This window comes from Acipenser ruthenus, chromosome 51, assembly GCF_902713425.1.
Source record: "Acipenser ruthenus chromosome 51, fAciRut3.2 maternal haplotype, whole genome shotgun sequence".
NCBI classification, from domain to species: Eukaryota; Metazoa; Chordata; class Actinopteri; order Acipenseriformes; family Acipenseridae; genus Acipenser; species Acipenser ruthenus.
Window position 1 is genome coordinate 6,420,496 of NC_081239.1, and position 23,713 is coordinate 6,444,208.

A 23,713-nucleotide genomic window follows, 5' to 3' on the forward strand; every position below is an offset into this window, starting at 1 on the left:
ACAAGTCACCCACACGTTTCTTTATTTTGCTTTTGTGTTTAATAAACAGACTGTGCTGTGTCAACTTGACACGCGCGCTGCTGCAAAGTATCACATTATTAGGGCAGCAGTGTGGAGTAGTGGTTAGGCGTCTGGACTCTTGACCGGAGGGTTGTGGGTTCAATCCCAGGTGGGGGACACTGCTGCTGTACCCTTGAGCAAGGTACTTTACCTAGATTGCTCCAGTAAAAACCCAACTGTATAAATGGGTAATTGTATGTAAAAATAATGTGATATCTGTATAATGTGAAATAATGTATAATGTGATATCTTGTAACAATTGAAGTTGCCCTGGATAAGGGCGTCTGCTAAGAAATAAATAATAATAATAATAGCACAGTTTTGTAAATATACAAAAAAAAAAATATTAAAACCTGGACGATTTTACATTTTTACTGTTTCTGACCGGGATAAAAAATAAAATAAAAGTGAAGGCTGGAAAGTGACAGCTCCAGTTTCCCCGGGACGCCTGCTAGCGCGGCCTGGCTTAGGGATGCGCTTATTAGAGAAATGAAAACTAAACTATAGCAAAGAAACAACGAACACTTGTCATTTAAATCTACAACTTATTACGAGCTGCCGTTACTTAATAAAAACCTCAAACAAATATCAGCCAAATCGACTCTTTATTTCCAACTCATTTTAGACAAGATGAATCAATGTATGTCAAAACATTAATTAAATAACTCCTGCACCGTTTACACACACACATATATATATAATTTTTGTATAACTACAATTCTTGAATAACAAGTCTCCTGCGCTGTGTTAATTTTTCTTTTTAAACAGCTGAAGAGCTTTTGCCCGAAACGTCATGAAAATAAAAGATGTTTTAATCTGCTAAACAGTGTGTACATTTTTAAGAAACCTGCTGTACACTGTCATTATTATTATTATTATTATTATTATTATTATTATTATTATTATTATTATTATTATTATTATTATCTTACCGTCAGCTCTTCTCACGCGACATGTGGAGACGACGCGAGGCGCGCGCCTTTTCTCTTCCCCGCTCAAGACGCGCGCTCTCTCACCTCACTGCGCAGGTGCGGGAGCCGCAATGCCACCTGGGATTAGTAGTTTTTACACATCCCCAAACGGATATCGTTTTTAATAGCATTATGTTTTGCCTATACTTACACATCAGTATTATTAAAACTGTTCTTTGGGGATTATTAAGCTTCAGATTTAAAATGCATATTTCTTTAGGAGCCGTACTAACACGGGCAACCCGCTGAATTCGACAGTGAGGGCAACACTTAAAGCAAAAGCGATCGATTTGGACGACACTGGTGGCACTAATCAGAAATAGGAGTTCTACAGGTGCTGTCTGAAGAGGTGAGTCTTGAGGAGGAGCTGTTATCTGCTCTGATTATTGAATGGTATTTTGTCATATACTTGTACTTTTTAGAACTGAAGTCATTGTATTTTATCTTGCTCTTATATGTATGAATACTTGTACTGTGATTCTTGAAATGTATTTTTGTTTCCGATTGTAAGTCACTGTGGGTAACGGCGTCTGTGTCCTCAGAAGGCTCTGATTATATTACGATTACTGTCAGGATCATATAACAAGTACTGCTTTATTACAAATTGAGCAGAAACTGCATTTTTGTATTAAGTAAATAAAAAGTTGAAAAATGGTGAAAAGCTTTAAAATTGCATCACTGCTGCTGCAAATAATAGAGTTAACACCTAAAACGAGTGTGTCCTCAGAATTAGCATGTGCCTTGTTTTATGGTCATTCCTTACTCAGCAATGCGACCATAGCTTCACTCTAATATGAAATCCATTTAATGTAAAACAAAATGTTTCTGGTAAAAGATGTACGATTCTTAACTCCAGAATAATTCATTTTCAGAGACAGCCTAAAACTATTGTAATTATTGCTATAGAAGTACCAGTTCTTTTGGATCAAAATACGGTTCCTGACAGGCTTGTGGACTGAGGCAGTACTGAAACTTTCAGTTCATTATTATGAAAACAATAAATAAAAAATGGGTGTATACTACAGCCGGTAGATGGTGTCAAGTGTAGTAAAAAATACTATTTGCAAAATAGTATTGACTAATTTCTATTTAAAATACATGTCTGGCAACCTATTTTCTATTTGTATTTTAAATAAATATGGAGACCAATGTTTTCTATTTAAAGAGTTTCCGAGACTATTTTGCCATCCTTGGCATTCAGCTGTTAACTGTAAGGTTGGTTTCCAGGCAGATTGCCTTTCCGGGCAGCCTTCTCAATAGAGTCCAAGCCTCCGATTTCATTTGCAGTCATGAAGGGTGCGGTGGCCAAGTGGTAAGGCGTCGGTCTCGTAAACCGAAGATCACGGGTTCAATCCCCGTCCGTACCTTGTTGCTGTCTTTAAAACACTATTTGTTACTTGTTTGTACCTTTGCAGCTGAAAAGAAAAATTATATAATGCAAATTGTATTTTAATTTAAATAAAAATGGGGGTATTCGGATTTGAACCGGGGATCTCTTGATATGCAGGCAAATGCTCTACCGCTGAGCTATACCCCGACTCCAACAACACCATTTCCTATCAAGCACAGCCAACGGTGCCGAGCTGTCAGTTTCAGAAATGCAATCTATCAAGGCAGGTGATTTTTTTTACCTTGTATGTCATTTGTAAAGAAACTAATTTGATTAAAAACCTAACGTATTAGAGGTCAATTGTCTATTTGAATGTGTCCAGTAATGGGCACATTTCCTTGATAGCGAAACTTTCTTACCTCAAATGTGACAAAAAGCGTAGATACCTCTTATACACAATGAAATATAAGTCGTCAAACTAAGGTGAAATTCTTCTTCTTCTTCCACTTTTTAAGGGTGTGCAGTGACTATTCAAACAGAAAGGCTAAATAACTAAACATCTACCAATCATGTGATTCCACATGTTGGTCAACGTCAAAACATACCAGGGTGTGCAAGCAGTTTGATATCCACACCATTTATATTAAACAAACTAGAATCTTTGGTTCTGTTGTTCAGTATTTTCTTAAAGTACCTTGCTCATGGGTACAGCAGCAGTGTCCCCCACCTGGAATTGAACCCATGATCCTCCGGTCAAAAATCCAGAGCCCCTAACCACTACTCCACACTGGAACTTGGCATTGAGAAATTATGATCTGTAGCCTAATGTACATTATAGACACCGTAAAGCATGATTTTTACAGGCGCTGTCAGTGTCATTTGTGACTTACAAAATGAAGTTACATTTTATAATTTCTCTGTTATCTGGTTATATATCAACCACACATGTGATTACCCAACAAAAAAGCCAGCCATGCATACGCATTATCATACTTGAAATGTAACATTGTTGTACAATCAAGAACATGATCAAGTTGTTTTAGAAAGGGAGGCATATCTGACCTGATGTACTCGACTGGAAAATTAGCGTTGAAGCAAGTAAGATTTGATTTGTTAGCCAGTTTCCCGGTGGCGCAACAAGTGAGTAAGTTGTGTAATTAGAAATGCTTGTGAAGCGCAGGATCAAATCCCTGCTCCTGTGAGGAAGTGTGCGTGTGTGAACTTGTTTTAGATTTTAAATAATAATACTAATTACATTTTCCAAAATGCAAAACTAAAAGAATCATATTTGCTGATATTTTTAAATAAACTAATTGAAAAGAGAGAAAGAAATAATAAACGCTTCCTTCCAGGAGTAATCTAGACTATATTTCAAGGAAGCATTGTATTGATTCTGGTTCAGTCAGATCACGTGATGTGTTGCTTCATGCGGAACACTGTTTGCTTCAGAGGGTTCGAGGCGGGTTACGTCATTTGTTTGCTTCACATGAAGCAGTGGTCATTTGAATCACCTGAAGCAGTGAATCACTGAATCATGTGACTGATCTGAAGCCTCAATGAGCTCCTGTGAGCGATTTGAAGCCTCATTGAGGCAATGAACCCCGTGAATGATTAGAAGCTCCGCGCTAACGTAGTTGAATCAGTTGAAGCCCCTCTCCAAAACGCATAGGCATTCTAGTATTAGGCAAAGCATTAATGGGTCATTAGTTCAGTGTCTCATCGGTGTCTCTCGGATGGCTAGATTATTACAGATTATTTTTAAGCATACAACATACTTGAAGCGTAACCCCAAGTCAATTAAAACCTATTGAACATTTTTTTTAAAAAAAGTGTTTTTAAAGAGCATAATATATAGAAACACAACATCATAATAATGTTGATTTTATTACATTTCAGTAAAACATACTTGAATGCAAAGATTTCTACAAATACATCCATATATATTTTTATAAAAAAAAAAAAAAAAAAAAAAAAAAAAGCATATTACATATACGAACCCGGACCGCTAGATTGAGGTTGATACTTCATCTCACTAAACTCATAGAGCCGTCACGGATCCCACAGTCATAACACAAACATCAACAAGATATGGTGCTTTAAGGTGTAATGGTGTGTTCAATAGTATAGCAATTTAATATTTATCAATTATATTTATTTTGGTGATGTATCAGAATGAAATAATATTGAATTCAAGGCTTCTTTGACAAATGTTTGAAAATACATTTTATTAACAATTATTTCTGGAAAACATCTCAAATAATCATTACATTTATTTTTTATAATAATTAACAATAATTAAACTCCCCCAATTTCACATAATAGCAGCCAGCATATGTTTATATATATATATATATATATATATATATATATATATATATATATATAGTTTTTTAATTTAACAAAGATGAATTGAAATTCATTTAAAATGTAATTTGACAAACAGTATATTCTTCCTTCCAATTCTAACCTACGTCAACGAAGCATTACTGATTCGAATTAAAGCGTTGTATTGGTGGTTTGTGTCTCCTTTTGTAAATATACCATCAAAACGTTTCGATAGTGAAGCTACGACACCGTCAGCAAGATTTTACTCCGTGAGCGTGCGTGACTGAACACCCCGAGCGTCTGCAGCGTCAGAGGATCCGTATAACTGCTGGGGTTTGTGTCAAGTGATGTATTGCTTCATGCGAACCAATTGAACCTTTGATTCACAACACTGTTTGCTTCTAATGGTTCGAGACGGGTCGAAGCGGGTGAGGCTTTGTACCCATCACTAGGAATAGTCTGTCCCTGTTTAGAGAGGGACAACTTAACTAGACCCAAAAAATGCATTTGTTTTGTTTCAAATAAAGCCACGCCCTGGTGTGTTTCCTTCTAGGTTCTGCTTTCCTTGGATTTATTATTGCCTCCTACACACCACAAGGACATTATCCTGAAAGACAGCAGCAAAATTCATTACTGTGTGTATATATATATATATATATATATATATATATATATATATATATATATATGTTGGAGAACAAATATCAAGGGTGTGATTGGACCTGGGTAATGAGAATGAATGAAAGAGAACATTGTTACAGCAGAAATGCATCAATGGATTATGGAAATGAAAAGTGGTGCTGTAGTAGATGCTGGGAAACATCTCTCTCTCTTGCTTATTTTGGGGTCCATGAGAACATTCCTTTGGTAAAGTTTGTGAACAAAGGCATAATCCATGGTCTAGGTGGCTTGTGACTGATTGCTTCAATATTTGTTCTGAGTACTGAGTTAGGGAACACAAGGTACAGTAGTACAGGTCTAGTATTACGTCTTAGGAGAACTAGCTAACATGGTAAATACTTTGTAGCGAGCCTCCTATACTTTATAGGAGGCTGTGTGGTCCAGTGGTTAAAGAAAAGGGCTTGTAACCAGGAGGTCCCTGGTTCAAATCCCACCTCAGCCACTGACTCATTGTGTGACCCTGAGCAAGTCACTTAACCTCCTTGTGCTCTGTCTTTCGGGTGAGACGTAATTGTAAGTGACTCTGCAGCTGATGCATAGTTCACACACCCTAGTTTCTGTAAGTCGCCTTAGATAAAGGCATCTGCTAAATAAACAAATAATAATCATAAGCGAGGGTACAAAGGGAATTGTTCAAAATGCTGTATATACAATACATGTTATACAGTGACACTCGGTGGTGGTTCTTGGAACTGCAATGAAATAATTCAGGAAAAGCATTGCCAATTTTAGTTTAATTTTTCAATGGGTGATGTTCTAATTTACATATTATATTTGTTTGTGTTGAGACAAAGGGAGGATTTGCACTTTGTATGTTTCAATAGAGATCTTGCGAATTAATAATCATACTTATTATGATGAAACAGATCGTTGAAATAAAAGAAGCAAACATTTCTTCTCTCACACAGACTGCATCATGTAGGCAGACATCACCAGGTGAAGAGGAAACGTCAAGGTTGAAATTAAATCAGATGTTATCAAAATAATTAATACTGCACTTGATTTTCTTCTAGGTGCTGAAATGAGGTGATTCTGATTTTGATGAAGATTCAAATGTTGGGACGGGTGAAGACGACAATGAAGCATTCAGCTGATGATCACATACCGAATCTCTTTCACTCCAAGAACAGGACTGAACATTGAAACTGTTGTTCTGTTAAAGAACAAATGGACTATGAGATCGCCTTTCATGGACATTAGTTTTTTAAATAATGGGATATTTAAATGATATACTGTATTATTGAATATGTCTGGAGTGAATGAAGGGAAATGTATGTTAATGTTATTTGTAACAATGGGTTAGCAATAGAAATATTGTGTAAAATGATTGCGTTTGTGGGTATTGTAAAGCATATCGCAAGATGTAATGGGGTTTGCATAATTAAGGAGAAAAGGGGTAATTGTTTACTAATGTTGCAGATAGATAGTTAAGCATTGATAAACTATTTTAGTACTTATTCAATGTTGAGTGATCATTTTTGAAGTTAGTTTAAATCAATCTGATGTGAACATAATGTTGATATGGTCTGAAATATGGATTCTGGAAGAAGTGATTTTTACATACACAAATGTTAAAATACTGTTTTACTACAAATGCGAAAAATTGTAAGAAATCAAATCTGTAATAACTTTAGAATGTCTATTTTTGTGTTACACCTGTTAAACATCTGTACATGGAAAATGTGTTTTTTCCCCTCTATGCTAAAGAGAATGATGATTCATGCTGCTGACACCTATGATTCCAATAAGCTTCAAGTGAATCCCTTTCCTGAAATTACAGATAGATTGAAACAACTACTGGGAGAGGAAGAAAGGATAAAGGTACATTGAGCAGAAATACAGGTTCCAGTGGACGCTCATCAAGACAAAACTGATGAATTCATACATGAAAGAAATTTGGAATTTCTGTACAAGAATACATACTGGGATTGTCTGTTTAAGGGAGCAGTAACCTGGAGTTGAACTATTTTTGTAATCATACTGATGATGATTATATATCTTCCTAGAATGATTCACTAGTATTATGGTGAAATAATTCGAATTCGCACAAAGAAACTTAAGGAGTTGTTGATTATAGGAATTATTGATTTAATAACCCTATCGATGGCAGGTATTCAAAGACGGGTAAGATCTAGGATGCATCTAGACAACCTAAAACAGAAGCTTGTCGCTGGAATTAAATTCAATCTTCAATCAATTCCTTATAAATCACTACTTTTGATAAAGTTTGTATTATTTTGCATCACTGTTATGTAATTGAATATGAACTATTATGTCCTGTGTATGATGGTGAGATACTCTCATATATTATATTTAGAGTATCTAAGGGATGATTGTAAGGAAATTTGACAGTCCATATTAATACATTGTTTGTATGGAACTTTCAATGGAGAGATATTGAGCACAGAGTGTAGGTGGGGTATTTTGGAATGCAGTCTCTCTCAATAGATTGCAGGGACAGCAAATATGACCATTTATGGGCATTTGTGGAAAGGGTCTCTGTTGTGCTCTGTTTTGGTTGCACGGGGGGATGGGAGAATCTCAGAGATAAGAGATGCAGAGGAATGTCTGTGAGGCTTGGGGACTGGCCACGTACACAGGTTTAGGTGGGGAGGGTCTCAAATGATGTCAATACAGGGGAGTGTTCTATGTTATTAAAAAGTGATTGCAGCCATTGTCTGTTGCACAGATTCCATCCGCTGTGACCCAGAGCGTTTGTCTCTGGTTTCTTCAAATAGTTCTATTCTTGTATTGCACCAATAAACATATTTTTGACTTTCACTGATATTGTTTTTCAGTTTTCATCAGTTTTTCCTTACACAGCCTATGTCAAAACCAGACCTTGTTTAAAAGTCCAACAGCTGTTTCAACGGAAAGAGCAAAATATTTTTTATTAATTTTATTGAAATCTGTTTTTATTAAGGCAGAGTAATATTAATAGATTAGGTAAGAAAGTAGGTTGTGCGGTAAGACAAAAATTACTGCACAGTCACGTGATCTTGTTTAGCCAATCACAGTACCTAATTTATCCAAGCCATTTTATTAACTCAGTCAATTTCAATTAATTTGTTATTTTATTATTTTTTGATTACTTCACAACCCATAACCACAGAACATCACTTTATTATCTTAATTGAGTATTCAAGTTTAACAAAGAGCAAAAACAATATATATAGTAACTATCTTCAGTGCTACATTAAGAGGAAATCCTGTTTAAAAGCAAGTACACTATTTTTACAGTTACTGTATTCAGTGCTAACAAAATCAGATTGAAAAACATTGACCTTACATATTGTATTGTATATATAAGAGAAATGTTTTTCAATTTGATTTTGTTTCCATCATTCTTTTGTACATCTGGAATCAATAGCAGGTTAATACATTTCTAACTGAATACATTATTTTCAATGCTTATTAAAGTGTTTTTAAACACTTAAGGGAGCCAAAATATTTTATGCCAAAATAGATTTTCATATTCCTAGAGGAATCCTTTTGTAATGTTGTAAATTAATTTAAATATCGTATCATTGATATCGGAATTTCAATAACCGTAGGAAAAAAAAAATAATTTAAGACTCAAATACTGTGAATTTTATATTGTGGTAACACTACTTCTAACAACTTCTTCCTCCCCCTCCCCCTGTCTCCCTCCCTCTTCAATTTCATGAAACTCCCCATCCCCTCCCCTCCTCCTCCTCCACCACCTCCTCCCATAAACCCCCACTGCTATGGCGACCCCCACACCAGCCAACACCCCCAGGGCCACACCCACATAAGCGCCCGGTGACAAGCTCTCTTTTCTGGGGTTGAAAAGTTGGCTCATCTGGTGGAAATCCTCAGGCTGTGCGATCTTCCACAGATTGGTTTTGGAATCTTTGACCCAGGACAGATTGCCCTCGCTCATGATCATGATCGTGTTAGTCATGGCATTGCTGACCAATGGTTTACGAATAAACGGCGGCAAGCGTATATCGGGCAACTGCCCTTCGGTGAACTCGCCGGAACGCACGCAGTACATAATCTGGCATCCATCGCTCATTCCTGCTAGGTGTTGGCTAAAACCTTTAGGGCATTTTTGGGCTGAAACCTCTCCATTCTCCTTATCCTCCCCCCCCCTCTCCACACTTAAGGGGTTCCCAGTGTGGCAGCTAAAAAACCCCCCGAACGGGACTGAATTCCCTGCCTGCATTTCGTAATCATTACTCACGCATACTTTCATCCCATCAAACAGCTTCAACTCTATGAAGCCAGCCGGGCATGACTGCGATTTGGTGAGAGGGTTTGGACTAGCAGAGGTGTACAGGCCTCCGAAAAGGTACCCCGAAAGAGATGGCACTTGTTTTTGGGTCGCTACACACCAATAGGCATTGAAACGGGCTTTCCTGACCCTATAGATGTCACCACAGACTTGATTACAACTTTTAAAGAACAAAAATGTTGTTTTGCATTCCTGGTGGCATTCGTAAGTACTGTAGCCTTGTTCCTTGTTATCTGTTTGGAGTTTGACTGCGTTGTATTGCTCAGGACAGGAATAGGCACCTGTTAGCGGGTTTTTCTGTTCTAGTTTGTGGCATAGATCCTGAGAATCCGTCGTTAGTGCCATACAGTCCTGAAACACGCCTCCGAACGAGAAATTCGTTACTGTGGCCTGGCAAGAGCCGTCGTCTACATTTGCATGGAAATTGAAATTCGGTGACTCTACCTTGACGCAGCCAGGGACGGTGTTGACTTGGTAATAGGTCTTGATGGCTTGGGTCACGGCCAGCACCAGTTTGCGGATTGTAGGCTCTGATAAGCCCAGTAGAGACTGCTGGTTAAACACAGCCGGCAAAGGCAGACCAGTGCGGTCAATCGCCACCAGATTATTGGCGATGCTTTCTTGCCATTTCTGCAAGGTAATACCAGGATAGAACAGTGCTCCTCCGTGGCTTTCAGTGACCGAATAGGTGATGTTTCCAACATACTGCTGGCTAGCGGAGTCCTGAGTCGAGCTGGAGGCCCCACTTTGGTTGCCGAATCCCACGTTGACGACATCGAAGAAACGCAATCCAGCAGAGACGCTGATGGACCTGGAAGAAGAAGAGTCCTGGCTGCCCGAGAGGACGGTGGATTTGAGGAAGTCCTCCTGGACCAGGCTGGCTCCAGCGTGCACCGTGGTGAGGACGTGGGTCCCGTAGTTCAGCACCAGGGACTCGGAGAGGAAGCCGGCCAGTCGGGTCTGGTTGTTCTCCAGGGCCTCGGCGATCTTGTAGACCTGATCTTGGAACCGTGGGTCAAGGGAGAAGCCTGGAGTGGACTGGACTGAGTAGAGGAGATTACGAACCTGGAGAGATGGGGAGGGGGAAGGAGAGTGGAGGGGGAGAGGGTGAAAGAGGAGGGGGGAGGGAGAGAGAGAGAACATTATCAAGTTTAACTAAGAGTAAGTACAATACACAGTAACTGTCTTGCTAAGTTAAGAGTAAATCAAGTTTAACTAAGAGCAAGTACAATATATATATATATATATATATATATATATATATATATATATATATATATACAGTAACTGCACTGTAAAACCAAAGAGCATGTGATGTGTTTATAAGATAAATGGTGTGTGTTTATTGATGCAGGGAGGTTTTCTATCCCTAAGCAGCAGTGTTTATATGTGATCCTGTAAACACTGGTATTTAGACTTTGTAATATGAACACATTCTTAAACGCTATGTTTTTTTTCACACACTCTGAATATCACTATCCGATTTGATTATCTACATTAGCATAATAGCGAATCCAAGATTAGTGATAATTAAAGTATGTGAAATCACAGATGACCTCAACAGTTGAACTTTAAGGTAAGTCTATGTAAAATGAAATTGATTAATTTAAGACCACCGGTTTTAGCGGTGAAATACACACATCGTGCGGAAACATTATTTGTAACAAAATGTTTAAATTATTAACTGTATGTTTCATCGAACTGTAGGCCAATGTTTCATCTATTTAAACAAAATAAAGATGAAACTGTGTTAAATAAAACAATGTAAACAAACTTGCCATACAAACATGGATCTGTCAAATAATATTTAGTTAAATAATAGCTAAACACTGGTTTCGATCAGCCCGATTCAGGCAGCAGCTGGTCAGGACTTCTTCAGCACTCAGACAGCGTCACTACAGTATGGTCTCTTTTGCCCCCTGCGAGCAGTGGCATCAGACAGCGTCACTACAGTACGGTCTCTTCTGCCCCCTGCGAGCAATGGCATCAGACAGCGTCACTACAGTACGGTCTCTTCTGCCCCCTGCGAGCACTGGCATCAGACAGCGTCACTACAGTACGGTCTCTTCTGCCCCCTGCGAGCACTGGCATCAGACAGCGTCACTACAGTACGGTCTCTTTTGCCCCCTGCGAGCACTGGCATCAGACAGCGTCACTACAGTACGGTCTCTTCTGCCCCCTGCGAGCACTGGCATCAGACAGCGTCACTACAGTACGGTCTCTTTTAACCCCTGCGAGCACTGGCATCTGACAGCGTCACTACAGTACGGTCTCTTCTGCCCCCTGCGAGCACTGGCATCTGACAGCGTCACTACAGTACGGTCTCTTCTGCCCCCTGCGAGCACTGGCATCAGACAGCGTCACTACAGTACGGTCTCTTTTGCCCCTGCGAGCACTGGTATCAGACAGCGTCACTACAGAACGGTATCTTTTGCTTTCAGCGCTTGTCCTAGAAGGAGCTAAGTATTGGTTTATTCTTATTACTTATTGCTAATTTGGGAACGCGTCTAATTGTTGTACCCCTCTCGCTTTCTAGTTGCTGGCGGCTGTCCCTTCCCCGGGTTTACTCAATTGACCTCCAGCTCCCTGAGCTGCGATCGCAGCCCGCATATCACCGGGCTCTGTTGATATTGTGTCCACCCGCCTCGCTCTATTTTCGGCGTGCCGGCTGGCTCTGCTCGAGTTTCTACTACAATTTATCTGGCTGACCTTGGGGTTAGCCATTCTTGTAAGCATATATATATATATATATATATATATATATATATATATATATATATATATATATATATAGACTGTAGAATGGCCGCAGGACAAGGAGTTACCGCGCTACTGGTTTCCTTCAGTCGCGCCCACTAGACAAAAAACCTCCCTTCCCTGACTTTGTTCGGGAGGTCCAATCCACATGGGGTAACCCGGCTTCAGCACCAGCTTCGGTGGCTGAAGCAAGGAGTTTATCGGCTCTGCATGACGCAGCTAGCGCCGGATTGCCAGAGTTCCCCCCGGTGGACTCAGCAATTGCCACCCTCTTAAAGGTTCCAGGCATTGGTCCAGCTAAGGACTTGCTATGCCAAAATAAGCAGTGTAGGTCGACCGAGGTCAACCTCAGGAAGGCCTACACTGCCTGTGTCCAAGTGACCAGGCTGTCAAACTCTTCCAGCCTGCTTATGATATATCAGTTGACTCTTATTCAAGAGCTCATTGATACTATCACGCTCGTGCAGAAACTGGAGCTGCAGCAAGTGTCCGAGGCACTCGCTAGGCTGGTACAGTTCACTGGGAGGGCAGAGGGCAGGTGCCTAGCGGCCCTAGTGGTTGCCAGACGACAGCTGTGGCTCTCCTGTTGAGAAATATCCTCTGTACGATACCGTACTTCTAAGATTGTTACAGAAACTGTATCAGGACATACAGTATGTCATTTCGAACCCAGATGCTGAGGCGCTGTTCCATGCATCCTGGTATGCATGTCATGACCGATCATGTCCGTCTGCCGCAGTGTCTCCCTCGCGACTGCTTTGGTACACTGTACCCATTAGTTGATGGCTATTTTCGAATTGAAAGACAACGTAAGGTTGTGGATGCAACCCCAGTTCTCTGAAAGAGAAAATAGCAATCAAGCAGCGAGGTCGCTTCGGCAAGCCTCTGCGGCCTGAAGCAAAAGAGACCGAACTGTAGTGACGCTGTCTGATACCAGTGCTCGCAGGGGGAGGAGCGCTGAGGTCAGCGCACTACAGTGGCCTGTTGGCAGCTTTTTTATACAAAGCGGATCTCCTGACGGCGATACTCATTAGTTGATGGCTATTTTGACTAGCTCTACCACCGCTACGCTCTACCACTAGCTCTACCACCGCTACGCTCCCCTGCCTCCAAAGCCCGCTCCTTCTCCACCCTTGCTCCGCAGTGGTGGAATGACCTTCCTACAGATGTCAGGACTGCCCAGTCCCTGACCACATTCCGGCGCCTCCTTAAGACTTACCTCTTCAAAGAGCACCTGTAGAACTCCTCTGTTTGTATCCTGGGACACTATCACCCTTCATGTAAATGTGCTTTATTTTGCTCTTATCAGCCCCTATTTTACTGCATTTAATCCTGTACTTCAGAATACTGTAATCTGCCAAGTTTTTAACCTGTAGTACTTTGTATTTAATCACATCCTGATGTAACTATCACTATTTAATCATATCCTGATGTAACTATCACTATTACCTGCTGTATTATTGAATTGTGGTTTGTCACACTTGTACTTTGCTTGAACAAAAGTTATTGTATTTCTTGCTCTTATTGTATTACTTGTATTGTAACGCTTGAAATGTTTTTGCTTACGATTGTAAGTCGTCCTGGATAAGGGCGTCTGCTAAGAAATAAATAATAATAATAATAATATTTTCTCTTTCAGAGAACCGGGGTTGCATCCATAACCTTACGTTTTGAGCTACATGGAAAACAACACGATATGACAAGGGAAAGGGAGAAAAGATTAGAACTGTTTTTGTGGAGAAACAGGAACGTCATCCTACTATGCTGTATGGTCCAGTGGTTAAAGAAATGGGTTTGTAACCAGCAGGTCCCTGGTTCAAATCCCACCTCAGCCACTGACTCATTGTGTGACTCTGAGCAAGTCACTTAACCTCCTTGTGCTCCGTCTTTCGGGTGAGACGTAGTTGTAAGTGACTCTGCAGCTGATGCATAGTTCACACACCCTAGTCTCTGTAAGTTGCCTTGGATAAAGGCGTCTGCTAAATAAACAAATAATAATAATAATATTAGCCTTCGTGGCTTACACAATGCTATTGATACAAAGATGATCTCGATGTGGATTTTATTTTATTTTATTTAATCTTTCAAGTTTAGAGAGATGTTATGTATTATTTATTCTCAAAGATGGAGATGGAAATGATTAAAAAAACATGTCAAATATCCAAAGAATAGTGTTGTGACTCTAGGGCAGCTTTCCTTTTGCTGTAGATGGATGAATTGTTTTTTTAATGTGGAGTGCTTTTTACTACTCCATTGTGGAATATGTTTGCAAATGGCCTTATTTTCAAAAGTCAGTAAAAAGTTTAGTCCTAATTAAGGAAAGGACACTTGAAAGTCACAGTCAAAGCTTGTAAAACCAATCAGTAACTTAAGTGAAACTACAATTACAATTTTGAGGGCATTTCATATAGATGTACTCTAAAATATAGCTCAATTTTAAAAGTTTTTACTCAGACATTGTCTTACTTATGTTTGTAGAACATCCCCGACGATGAGGTTGAAAAGCATACAGCAGCAACAACAATAGGAACAGCACCACACAGTCTGATTCTCTGAAGAAGGGAGACTGAAGGAGGCAGTGGTATTATTATTATTATTATTATTATTATTATTATTATTATTATTATTATTATTTATTTCTTAGCAGACGCCCTTATCCAGGGCGACTTACAATCGTAAGCAAATACATTTCAAGTGTTACAATACAAGTAATACAATAAGAGCAAGAAAGAGCAAGGTAGTGGGGGACAGCGTTACCCTGTCCTGTCAGGCTGAGACCATACTAGATATTTTTTTGCGGTGGATGGCCTTGAAAACTAATAGATTGATTACAGTGATTCAGTCAAGATTGGACGGGGCCAGCACCTGAATACCCTATACTACAGGGCAGCAGTGTGGAGTAGTGGTTAGGGCTCTGGACTCTTGACCGGAGGGTCATGGGTTCAATCCCCGGTGGGCACACTGCTGCTGTACCCTTGAGCAAGGTACTTTACCTAGATTGCTCCAGTAAAAAAAACCCAACTGTATAAATGGGTAATTGTATGTAAAAATAATGTGATATCTTGTAAGTCGCCCTGGATAAGGGCGTCTGCTAAGAAATAGATTATTATTATATTATTATTAATACCTAAATCAAACCCCTGTATGTATTTGTAAAGTAGTTAAGATTATTATTTTTTTTTACATATAATGTATCTTTCTATCGGGGCCCATAGTAATGCTATGGCTGGTGGTATGTACGCCTCTGAGTTTTGCATTGAACTCTGACGTGTTTCCAGCATTCCAGGGGAAGTGCAGGGTTCATTTAAATAGACACAAAAATAGAAAAAGTGGGCGTGGTGTGCCCCCAGTAAACAAGCTTGCGCTTTCAACCCAGACAAGAAGCGCTCATTTAAAATAGCAGTGCAGCAGCATTGACACAGGTGGAGCGTATTATTTAGACGCGAGGTAACTTGCGTTCAAATACAAATCCAACCCTAAGTGTTACGAGAATGAACACAAAGACGTGTTTATTATCTGTTGCCTGTAGGTGTTTATTTTGATGTTTAGAGCTTAAACATTTTGATTGACAGTGTGTCTTCAGTGCTAGATTAAGAGTAAATCAAGTTTAACTAAGAGCAAGTACAATATATAAACAGTAACTGTCTTCAGTGCTACAAAATACTACACTGCAGATATCCAGTTCCAGTTCTGAGCAAGATCAGAAAGACTAGTGCTAGAAGTAACTTGAACAATATTTAACGTTAAAATAAATAATAAAAATAACACATTCGCTTACCTGCACTCGTGTCGTCACTGTCCCGTCCCGAACTTGATGTGTTTTCACTCTCTTACTTTCACTCGAATATTTGCCGTTGATGGAAAATGAAAACGTCCCTGGCAAGCCGATTGAAAACGACGCTTCCGAATTGATGGAACTCGCCACGACGCTCCGGTACTGCAGCCAGCTGTCTATCAGTTCCGAACTCTGTTCCACACGGCTGTGTTTCTGAGGTATCGTGAACACCTCGTCCGGTATGAGATAAGACCCGTCTTCGGTAGTCCGACACTGTGAATAGTTAAAGTTCATCACCCGACCCAAGTCTACGTTACGAAGATTGTCCCACCCGCCGCCAGGTAACACTTCCAAAGCCGGTATTTTTAAAACTCGCCGGCATTCCAGTAGAAAGCGGTTAGGGTTCGACGATCTCAAGAAGCTGTTGGGAAAAAAGCCGTCTGCCTGCTCGGATGCTGTGGAGCCCTCCGCCGGGCGGTGTAAGAACAGCGAGACGCTGAGTATAAACGGTAGAGAGAGAGGACCCATGATGAGAGATAATGGGTCTGGACGCGGTTCTGCTCTCAACATATATATATATGTACGGTATGCGTGTTTCTCTATACAACATAGATGTCACTTGTATAGGGGAGATCCACTTAAAGTCGTTGAATAAATAACCAAGGCAATTATGTTTCAAAAATACAAAACCAGAAATACGACATATTTAACAAGAGTAGCTTTCATAACACAGCCATGTAACAAAGAGAAACACACCCAACATCAATGTGCCAAACGTGAAGGTACAATGATATTGTGCAATATAGATACCAAAAACATCCGCCCATCTTTTAAGTTTCGTTAAGAGAAATAGAACCAAACTTACTGGTGCTCAAGGGTACAAAATAGTAATACAAATTCTCCCTGAAGACTGGCCATAGGAACATAACTCTAGTGATTGGTAACATGTTCAGTAACTGCATTAGCATTCCCACAATCTTTGCAGTCAAACTCATTATTTCACCAATGTTCTGAATAAAAACTAATAAACTCAGAATACAGTAGAGCAAATTAATTAGTTAGGGCCCTTCTTCGTATTACTGGAACTAATGTTAAACAAACCACATTTCTCCAAATGCTATCAGCAATATTGATACAATAGAGTGAAATGTAATGGAAAATGTTATCTTACATGTAGAGTACACATATTTCACGTCCTTTTTGTTTTCAGGTACTCCTTTCCAAACATCAAATACTCATCACTACATACCTCAACATGAATTACACATTTCTGACTACATGGACATCTATTGTTGGTTAAAGCACAATTTGACAGCAAAGATTGTGGGAATGCTAATACTGAACATGTTACCAATCACAAGGACTATGATTTCCCAGTATTAAGAACATAAGAACATAAGAAAGTTTACAAACGAGAGGAGGCCATTCAGCCCATCTTGCTCGTTTGGTTGTTAGTAGCTTATTGATCCCAGAATCTCATCAAGCAGCTTCTTGAAGGATCCCAGGGTGTCAGCTTCAACAACATTACTGGGGAGTTGGTTCCATACACTCACAATTCTCTGTGTAAAAAAGTGCCTCCTATTTTCTGTTCTGAATGCCCCTTTATCTAATCTCCATTTGTGACCCCTGGTCCTTGTTTCTTTTTTCAAGTCAAAAAAGTCCCCTGGGTCGACATTGTCAATACTTTTTAGGATTTTGAATGTTTGAATCAGATCGCCGCGTAGTCTTCTTTGTTCAAGACTGAACAGATTCAATTCTTTTAGCCTGTCTGCATACGACATGCCTTTTAAACCTGGGATAATTCTGGTTGCTCTTCTTTGCACTCTTTCTAGAGCAGCAATATCCTTTTTGTAACGAGGTGACCAGAACTGAACACAATATTCTAGGTGAGGTCTTACTAATGCATTGTAAAGTTTTAACATTACTTCCCTTTATTTAAATTCAACACTTCTCACAATATTATATTATATTCATATGGTGAGAATTTGTCATGTGCTTGGTGATGTGAAGTGTGACAGGAAACACACACATACGGGGGCAGGGTTAAGGTTGCATGACTACCTTAACTTGCAATTTCCTAACTGTTTGGACATTTGCAAACAAACCTTAACGTTACTTTAACAGAGTTTTTGCCATTGAATTTCCATTGTTTTGCAAAAGGCATCTTGGAAAATAAAAAACCACTAACACAAGAGACACACACCAGAACTACCCGCTGCGAGTAGTATTTATTAATTATGTCTTGTCATGTCTTATACTTTCCAAAATATATATATATTATTATTGACCCATATCATTAACAAAAGTGAAATAACTTGTTTTATTTTACTCATGGATGTTCAAGCATTCTGATCCACTTAAAGTCGTTGAATAAATAACCAAGGCAATTATGTTTCAAAAATACAAAACCAGAAATACGACATATTTAACAAGAGTAGCTTTCATAACACAGCCATGTAACCAAGAGAAACACACCCAACATCAATGTGCCAAATGTGAAGGTACAATGATATTGTGTAATATAGATACCAAAAACATCCGCCCATCTTTTAAGTTTTGTTAAGAGAAATAGAACTAAACATTCTTGTGTTCGGTCTTATTGTGTATTCTGTTTTCAATATGTATAGATACCAAAAATAGATACCAGTGTAGCATAGTGGTTAGGGCTCTGGACTCTTGACCGGAGGGTTGTGGGTTCAATCCCCAGGTGGGGGACACTGCTGCGGTACCCTTCAGCAAGGTACTTTACCTAGATTGCTCCAGTAAAAACCCAACTGTATAAATGGGTAATTGTATTAAAATAATGTGATATCTGTATAATGTGAAATAATGTATAATGTGATATCTTGTAACAATTGTAAGTCGCCCTGGATAAGGGCGTCTGCTAAGAAATAAATAATAATAATAAGTTAGAAAAACGTAACAGCTGTTTTAAAGGGGTGATATCAAACACAATGGCGGGGTTTACCTGCACGTTGGAGTCATGCCAAATATCGTGCTTTAAGTGTTAAATTTAAGGTGGTACTGCTGAATTACAATAGCTGCGTTACATAGACAAGTCCTTACCAATTTTGACCTGATGGGCTTGCTGTCCATTGTCAGGAACGTGTTGCTATCCACGTTCTACGATTGTATGGCAAAGTCCACAAATAACAGCAATATAGAGCGACCTTCACGGCGCGCCAGCGTAGAGCGACATTTAAAAATCACTCTTTTATTTCCACAGTCGCTCTATTGCTGGTATACGAGGAATTCGCATGACAACTGTAGAACGTGGATAGCAACACGGTCCTGACGATGGACAGCAAGCCCATCAGGTCAAAACTGGTAAGGACTTGTCTATGTAACATAGCTATTGTAATTCAGCAAAACCATCTTAAATTTAGCACTTAAAGCACGACATTTAGCAGGACTCCAACTTGCATGTAAAAAGGGCCATATAGATGTCACTTGTATAGGGGATATCCACAAAAAGTCATTAAATAAATAACCAAGGCAATTCATTCCACTTAACTCGTGGTTACTTTTACCAGAGCAAAAAAAAACAAATCTACACATTGCATCTAAAAAAATAATAAAGCAAGGAATTGCAAATGTTTTCTTGACAAAGTGGGGCATAACTGGTAAAGACATACTTGTTAAAAGTACTTGTTTGTTTTCACCCTCACTTTACCTGTAATGCCTAGGCACTTCCAAGGCAGCATAAAGAGGGTTGACTGCACAAAATTCCCTTAAGTTCTGGCTCATGATTTTACCAAAAGTTATAATGTTGCTTGTTTAACAATATTGATAATTGATATTGCATGTAATTAAAAAAAAAAAAAAAAACCTTTGGTTACAGGTATCAACAAACAAAATGAAAGGCAGCTGGAGGCTGTGTCATGATGGAACAACACACTGAACACAAGTCTGTAGTCAAAGCAAAAACAGTCGGCAGAGGAATTGACATTTTGAGATTATTTCTCAAGGATCGTGGTACAAGGTGCTGCTTGGAACATAATTCACCCACTTATATTCACATACACTGTATACAGAGATTACTTGCTCATACACTATAATGACATGCATGTACTCTATACTAAGACTTATGCACTATATAAGGGCTCTTCACACTGCAAGTTTCAGCCCAGGTCCAAGGGTTGCAAATCCACATGGCAGCTAGCCACAAAATGAATGCTGTGAGAAGCAGAGTCAAGGAAGCAATTCACTGCAGAATCATAATGGGAGTGTTGTAGTCAGATGAAGAGGTACAGAAATGAATTACCATCTGAGAAAATGACAGTATATTCAGCACGTTGCTGCAGTCTCCTTGTCTGCACAACTGTAAACGAGACCATCTTCACAACATAATTATATATTAATAAAATACAGATACTCAAAAGTATTCACCCCTTGGACTTTTCCACATTTTATTGTGTTACAACATGGAATCAAAATTGATTTAATTAGGAGTTTTAGCCACTGATCAACACAAAAAAGTCCATTATGTCAAAGTAAAAAATAAAATCTACAAATTGTTCTAAATTAATTACAAATGTAAAACAGAAAATTTTAATTGATTGCATAAGTATTCACCCCCTTTGCTATGACACACCTAAATAAGCTCTGGTGCAACCAATTGTCTTTAGAAGTCACTTAATTAGTTGAGTGGAGTCCACCTGTATGCAATTAAGGTGTTTCACATGATTTCAGGTTAAATACACCTGTCTCTGGGAGGTCCCACAGTTGATTAGTACATTTCCTAACAAAAACTACATCATGAAGACAAAGGAACATTCAAAGCAAATCTGGAATAAGGTTCTTCAAAAGCACCAATCAGGGGTAGGATATAAGAACATTTGCAAGGCATTGAATATCCCCTGGAGCACAGTAAAGTCCATTATTAAGAAATGGAGAGAATATGGCACAACTGTGAATCTGTCTAGAACAGGCCATCCTCAAAAACTGAGTATCCGGGCGAGATGGGCACTAGTCAGGGAGGCCACCAAGAGGCTTATGGCAACTCTAAAGGAGTTACAGTCTTCCACGGCTGAGCTGGGAGACACTGTGCATACGGCAACAATAGCCCGGGTGCTTCACAAAACTGGCCTTTATGGGAGAGTGGCAAAAAGAAAGCCATTGTTGAAAAAACTCACATCAAATTTCGGCTAGAGTTTGCCAGAAGGCATGTGGGAGACTCTGAGACCAAGTGGAAGAATATTCTATGGTCTGATGAGACCAAAATAGAGCTTTTTGGCCTCAACGCTAAGCGCTATGTTTGGCGCAAGCCTAACACCGCACATCATCCTGAGAACACCATCCCTACCGTGAAGCATGGTGGTGGTGGCAGCATCATGCTATGGGGATGCTTCTCTGCATCAGGGCCTGGAAAGCTTGTGAAGATAGAGGGCAAAATGGATGCAGCAAAGTACAGAGAAATCCTGGAGGAAAACCTGCTGAAGTCTGCAAGAGACCTGGGACTTGGGAGAAGATTCATCTTCCAGCAGGACAATGACCCCAAACATACAGCCAAAGCCACACTGGAGTGGCTTAAAAACAAAAAGGTCAATGTCCTGGAGTGGCCCAGTCAAAGCCTAGACCTCAATCCAATTGAGAATATGTGGAAAGAGTTGAAAATTGCTGTTCACCAAAGGTCCCCATCCAACTTGACGGAGCTTGAGCAATTTTGCAAAGAAGAATGGGCAAAAATTGCAGTGTCCAGATGTGCAAAGCTGGTAGATACTTATCCAAATAGACTCATGGCTGTAATTGCTGCCAAAGGTGCCTCTACCAAATATTGACTCAAGGGGGTGAATACTTATGCAATCAATTATTTTCTGTTTTGTACTTGTAATTAATTTAGAACAATTTGTAGATTTTATTTTTCACTTTGACATTATGGACATTTTTTGTGGTGAAAAACAAGTTCACAGCTCCTGAAACCTGAGAGCTCCATTTAAACTGGTGTATTTTAATCAATCATTATATCACTTTGAGAGTAAAACTGATGAGAGGGTCCGGCTTGAGAACGTACACAACACTTAATAAAGGAAGCTCTAATAAAAATCACACTTACAACACGTCTTTATTGTTACACAAACTATTTTGCTGCTTTTGGGAAACTGATGCAGACCCAACCTGAGACCCTGTTTGCATTATCAAATACCCGGTCACTTATCAAACTGACTTTGCAGTTTACGGCTGGACAGCTACAGAGCCTGTATTAAGAAACCATTTAAAACAATACAGGGCAGGAATAGGAGCTGCTACCGTCATACCTGGACAAGTTTATGTGGAGAGAAAGGTACGGCAGGAATTGTCTAGATGCATTTATAAATACTGCATCCGATCACAATAAAGAAAAAATAAAAGCTGAAAGTTGTAGATACCTTTTAAGAACTATTTCTTTTCAGAATATGATTTTCAAATTCTGTAGTTTAGGGAGAAGGAGCAGATTTGAATACTCATTTTGAATTGATTTGAACACTCATTTTGAATTGATTTAAATGCTTATTTTGAATTGATTTGAACACTCATTTTGAATTGATTTGAATGCTTATTTTGAATTGATTTGAATACTCATTTTGTAGTGAATGATACCTGATGTTCCAGGGACAGCCTCTTGTGTCTCCACTCCAACACTACCACTATCAATAGCATCTTCCAGTGCTGTTAGCAGATTTGGTATCCTTGACTTTATTAGGCTGTAAATCTGGTGCAGAGGTTGTGCAGGCTCTCCAGATGAATGCTGCTGGCATTGCTTTGTAACAGCATTGCGTGGCTCTGCTTTCAGCCTCTTCCACAGATAGTGGTGTAGCGCACAGCACTTATGCAAATCTGTTAAAGAGAATGTAGTTCTGGGATTTTAAAATGGCATCAGAACTACATTTCCCAGTGCATAGTGCTCCTAATGAAGCCAGCAATGACAACCATCTGCGTCAATTGCGATGAACTTGTGGATTCAGTACAGAGTTGCATACTAACCTGTGGAGCAGCTAATCATAATCTACTTCAAACAAAAGATGGAGGCATTGTTGCTAAAAGTCCCATTTCCAAGTATTGAAAATCCCTGCTCTGTCTTCCATTCCTGATTCTGCAGTTTATAAATCCTCCATCCCTGATTCTAACTTCCATGCAGGCGTGTGAGATTGCTGTTTAAAATCTCACAACCTTGCAATCTAAAACACTACAAATAATAACGACTTGAAACTACAGATCATAAAATATCTAACGAGAGTGCATTTCCCAAAATCATAAATAATAAAAAGTTATAACAAACTTGTAAGCGCGGGGAACATTTTACAGGAAAGTGATGAACTGAAACGGGCTTCAAAGCAACATCAAGTTAAACATGTAAAAACTATTTGTATAAACCACAGAGCTACAGAATACTTAATGACAAAATATATGCCTGATTGCACATGGATCGCTTGTATGAGCAGACAGCAGTTTAAAAAGCTGCTCCAGTCATGGTATATATAAGAAATGCAGAAACAAGGACATCTACGGTATTTATTACTGGATTTATAAAATGAAATCCTTGATTGATAAGACACTGAACAACATTTAAAACAGCA

At 39.3% G+C, this 23,713-nt stretch overlaps 2 protein-coding genes and 1 non-coding gene across 4 annotated transcripts in view; 1 reads left to right on the forward strand and 2 right to left on the reverse strand.

Moving 5' to 3' along the window:
- Positions 1-1,281, reverse strand: part of LOC131722735 (break repair meiotic recombinase recruitment factor 1-like) — a 10,199-nt gene extending 8,918 nt beyond the window's left edge. The window contains exon 1 of one of the 2 annotated variants that reach the window (XM_059015758.1): positions 993-1,281. The gene's annotated coding sequence lies outside the window, so the exon portion shown is untranslated. The remainder of the gene's footprint in view (positions 1-992) is intronic. The other variant, XM_059015757.1, reaches the window with a different exon arrangement.
- Positions 1,282-2,326: 1,045 nt separating this feature from the next.
- On the forward strand, positions 2,327-2,398 carry trnat-cgu (transfer RNA threonine (anticodon CGU)). The gene has a single exon. It is a non-coding gene; the product is annotated as a tRNA-Thr (tRNA).
- A 6,561-nt stretch (positions 2,399-8,959) lies between these two features.
- LOC117404812 (macrophage-expressed gene 1 protein-like) lies at positions 8,960-16,797 on the reverse strand. Its single transcript, XM_059015730.1, has 2 exons — positions 16,161-16,797; positions 8,960-10,690 (listed from the first exon to the last, which is right to left on the reverse strand). Exons 1-2 carry the CDS (start codon positions 16,725-16,727, stop codon positions 8,960-8,962), a joined length of 2,298 nt encoding a protein of 765 aa, XP_058871713.1. The 5' UTR covers positions 16,728-16,797.
- Positions 16,798-23,713: the final 6,916 nt, after the last annotated feature.

Coding starts and splice junctions, on each gene's coding strand:
- LOC117404812 (XM_059015730.1), bottom strand. CDS start 16,727: ATGTTGAGAGCAGAACCGCGTCCAGACCCATTATCTCTCATCATGGGT. Junction 10,691..16,160: donor CAGTGACGACACGAGTGCAG/GTAAGCGAATGT, acceptor CCATCTCTCCAG/GTTCGTAATCTCCTCTACTC.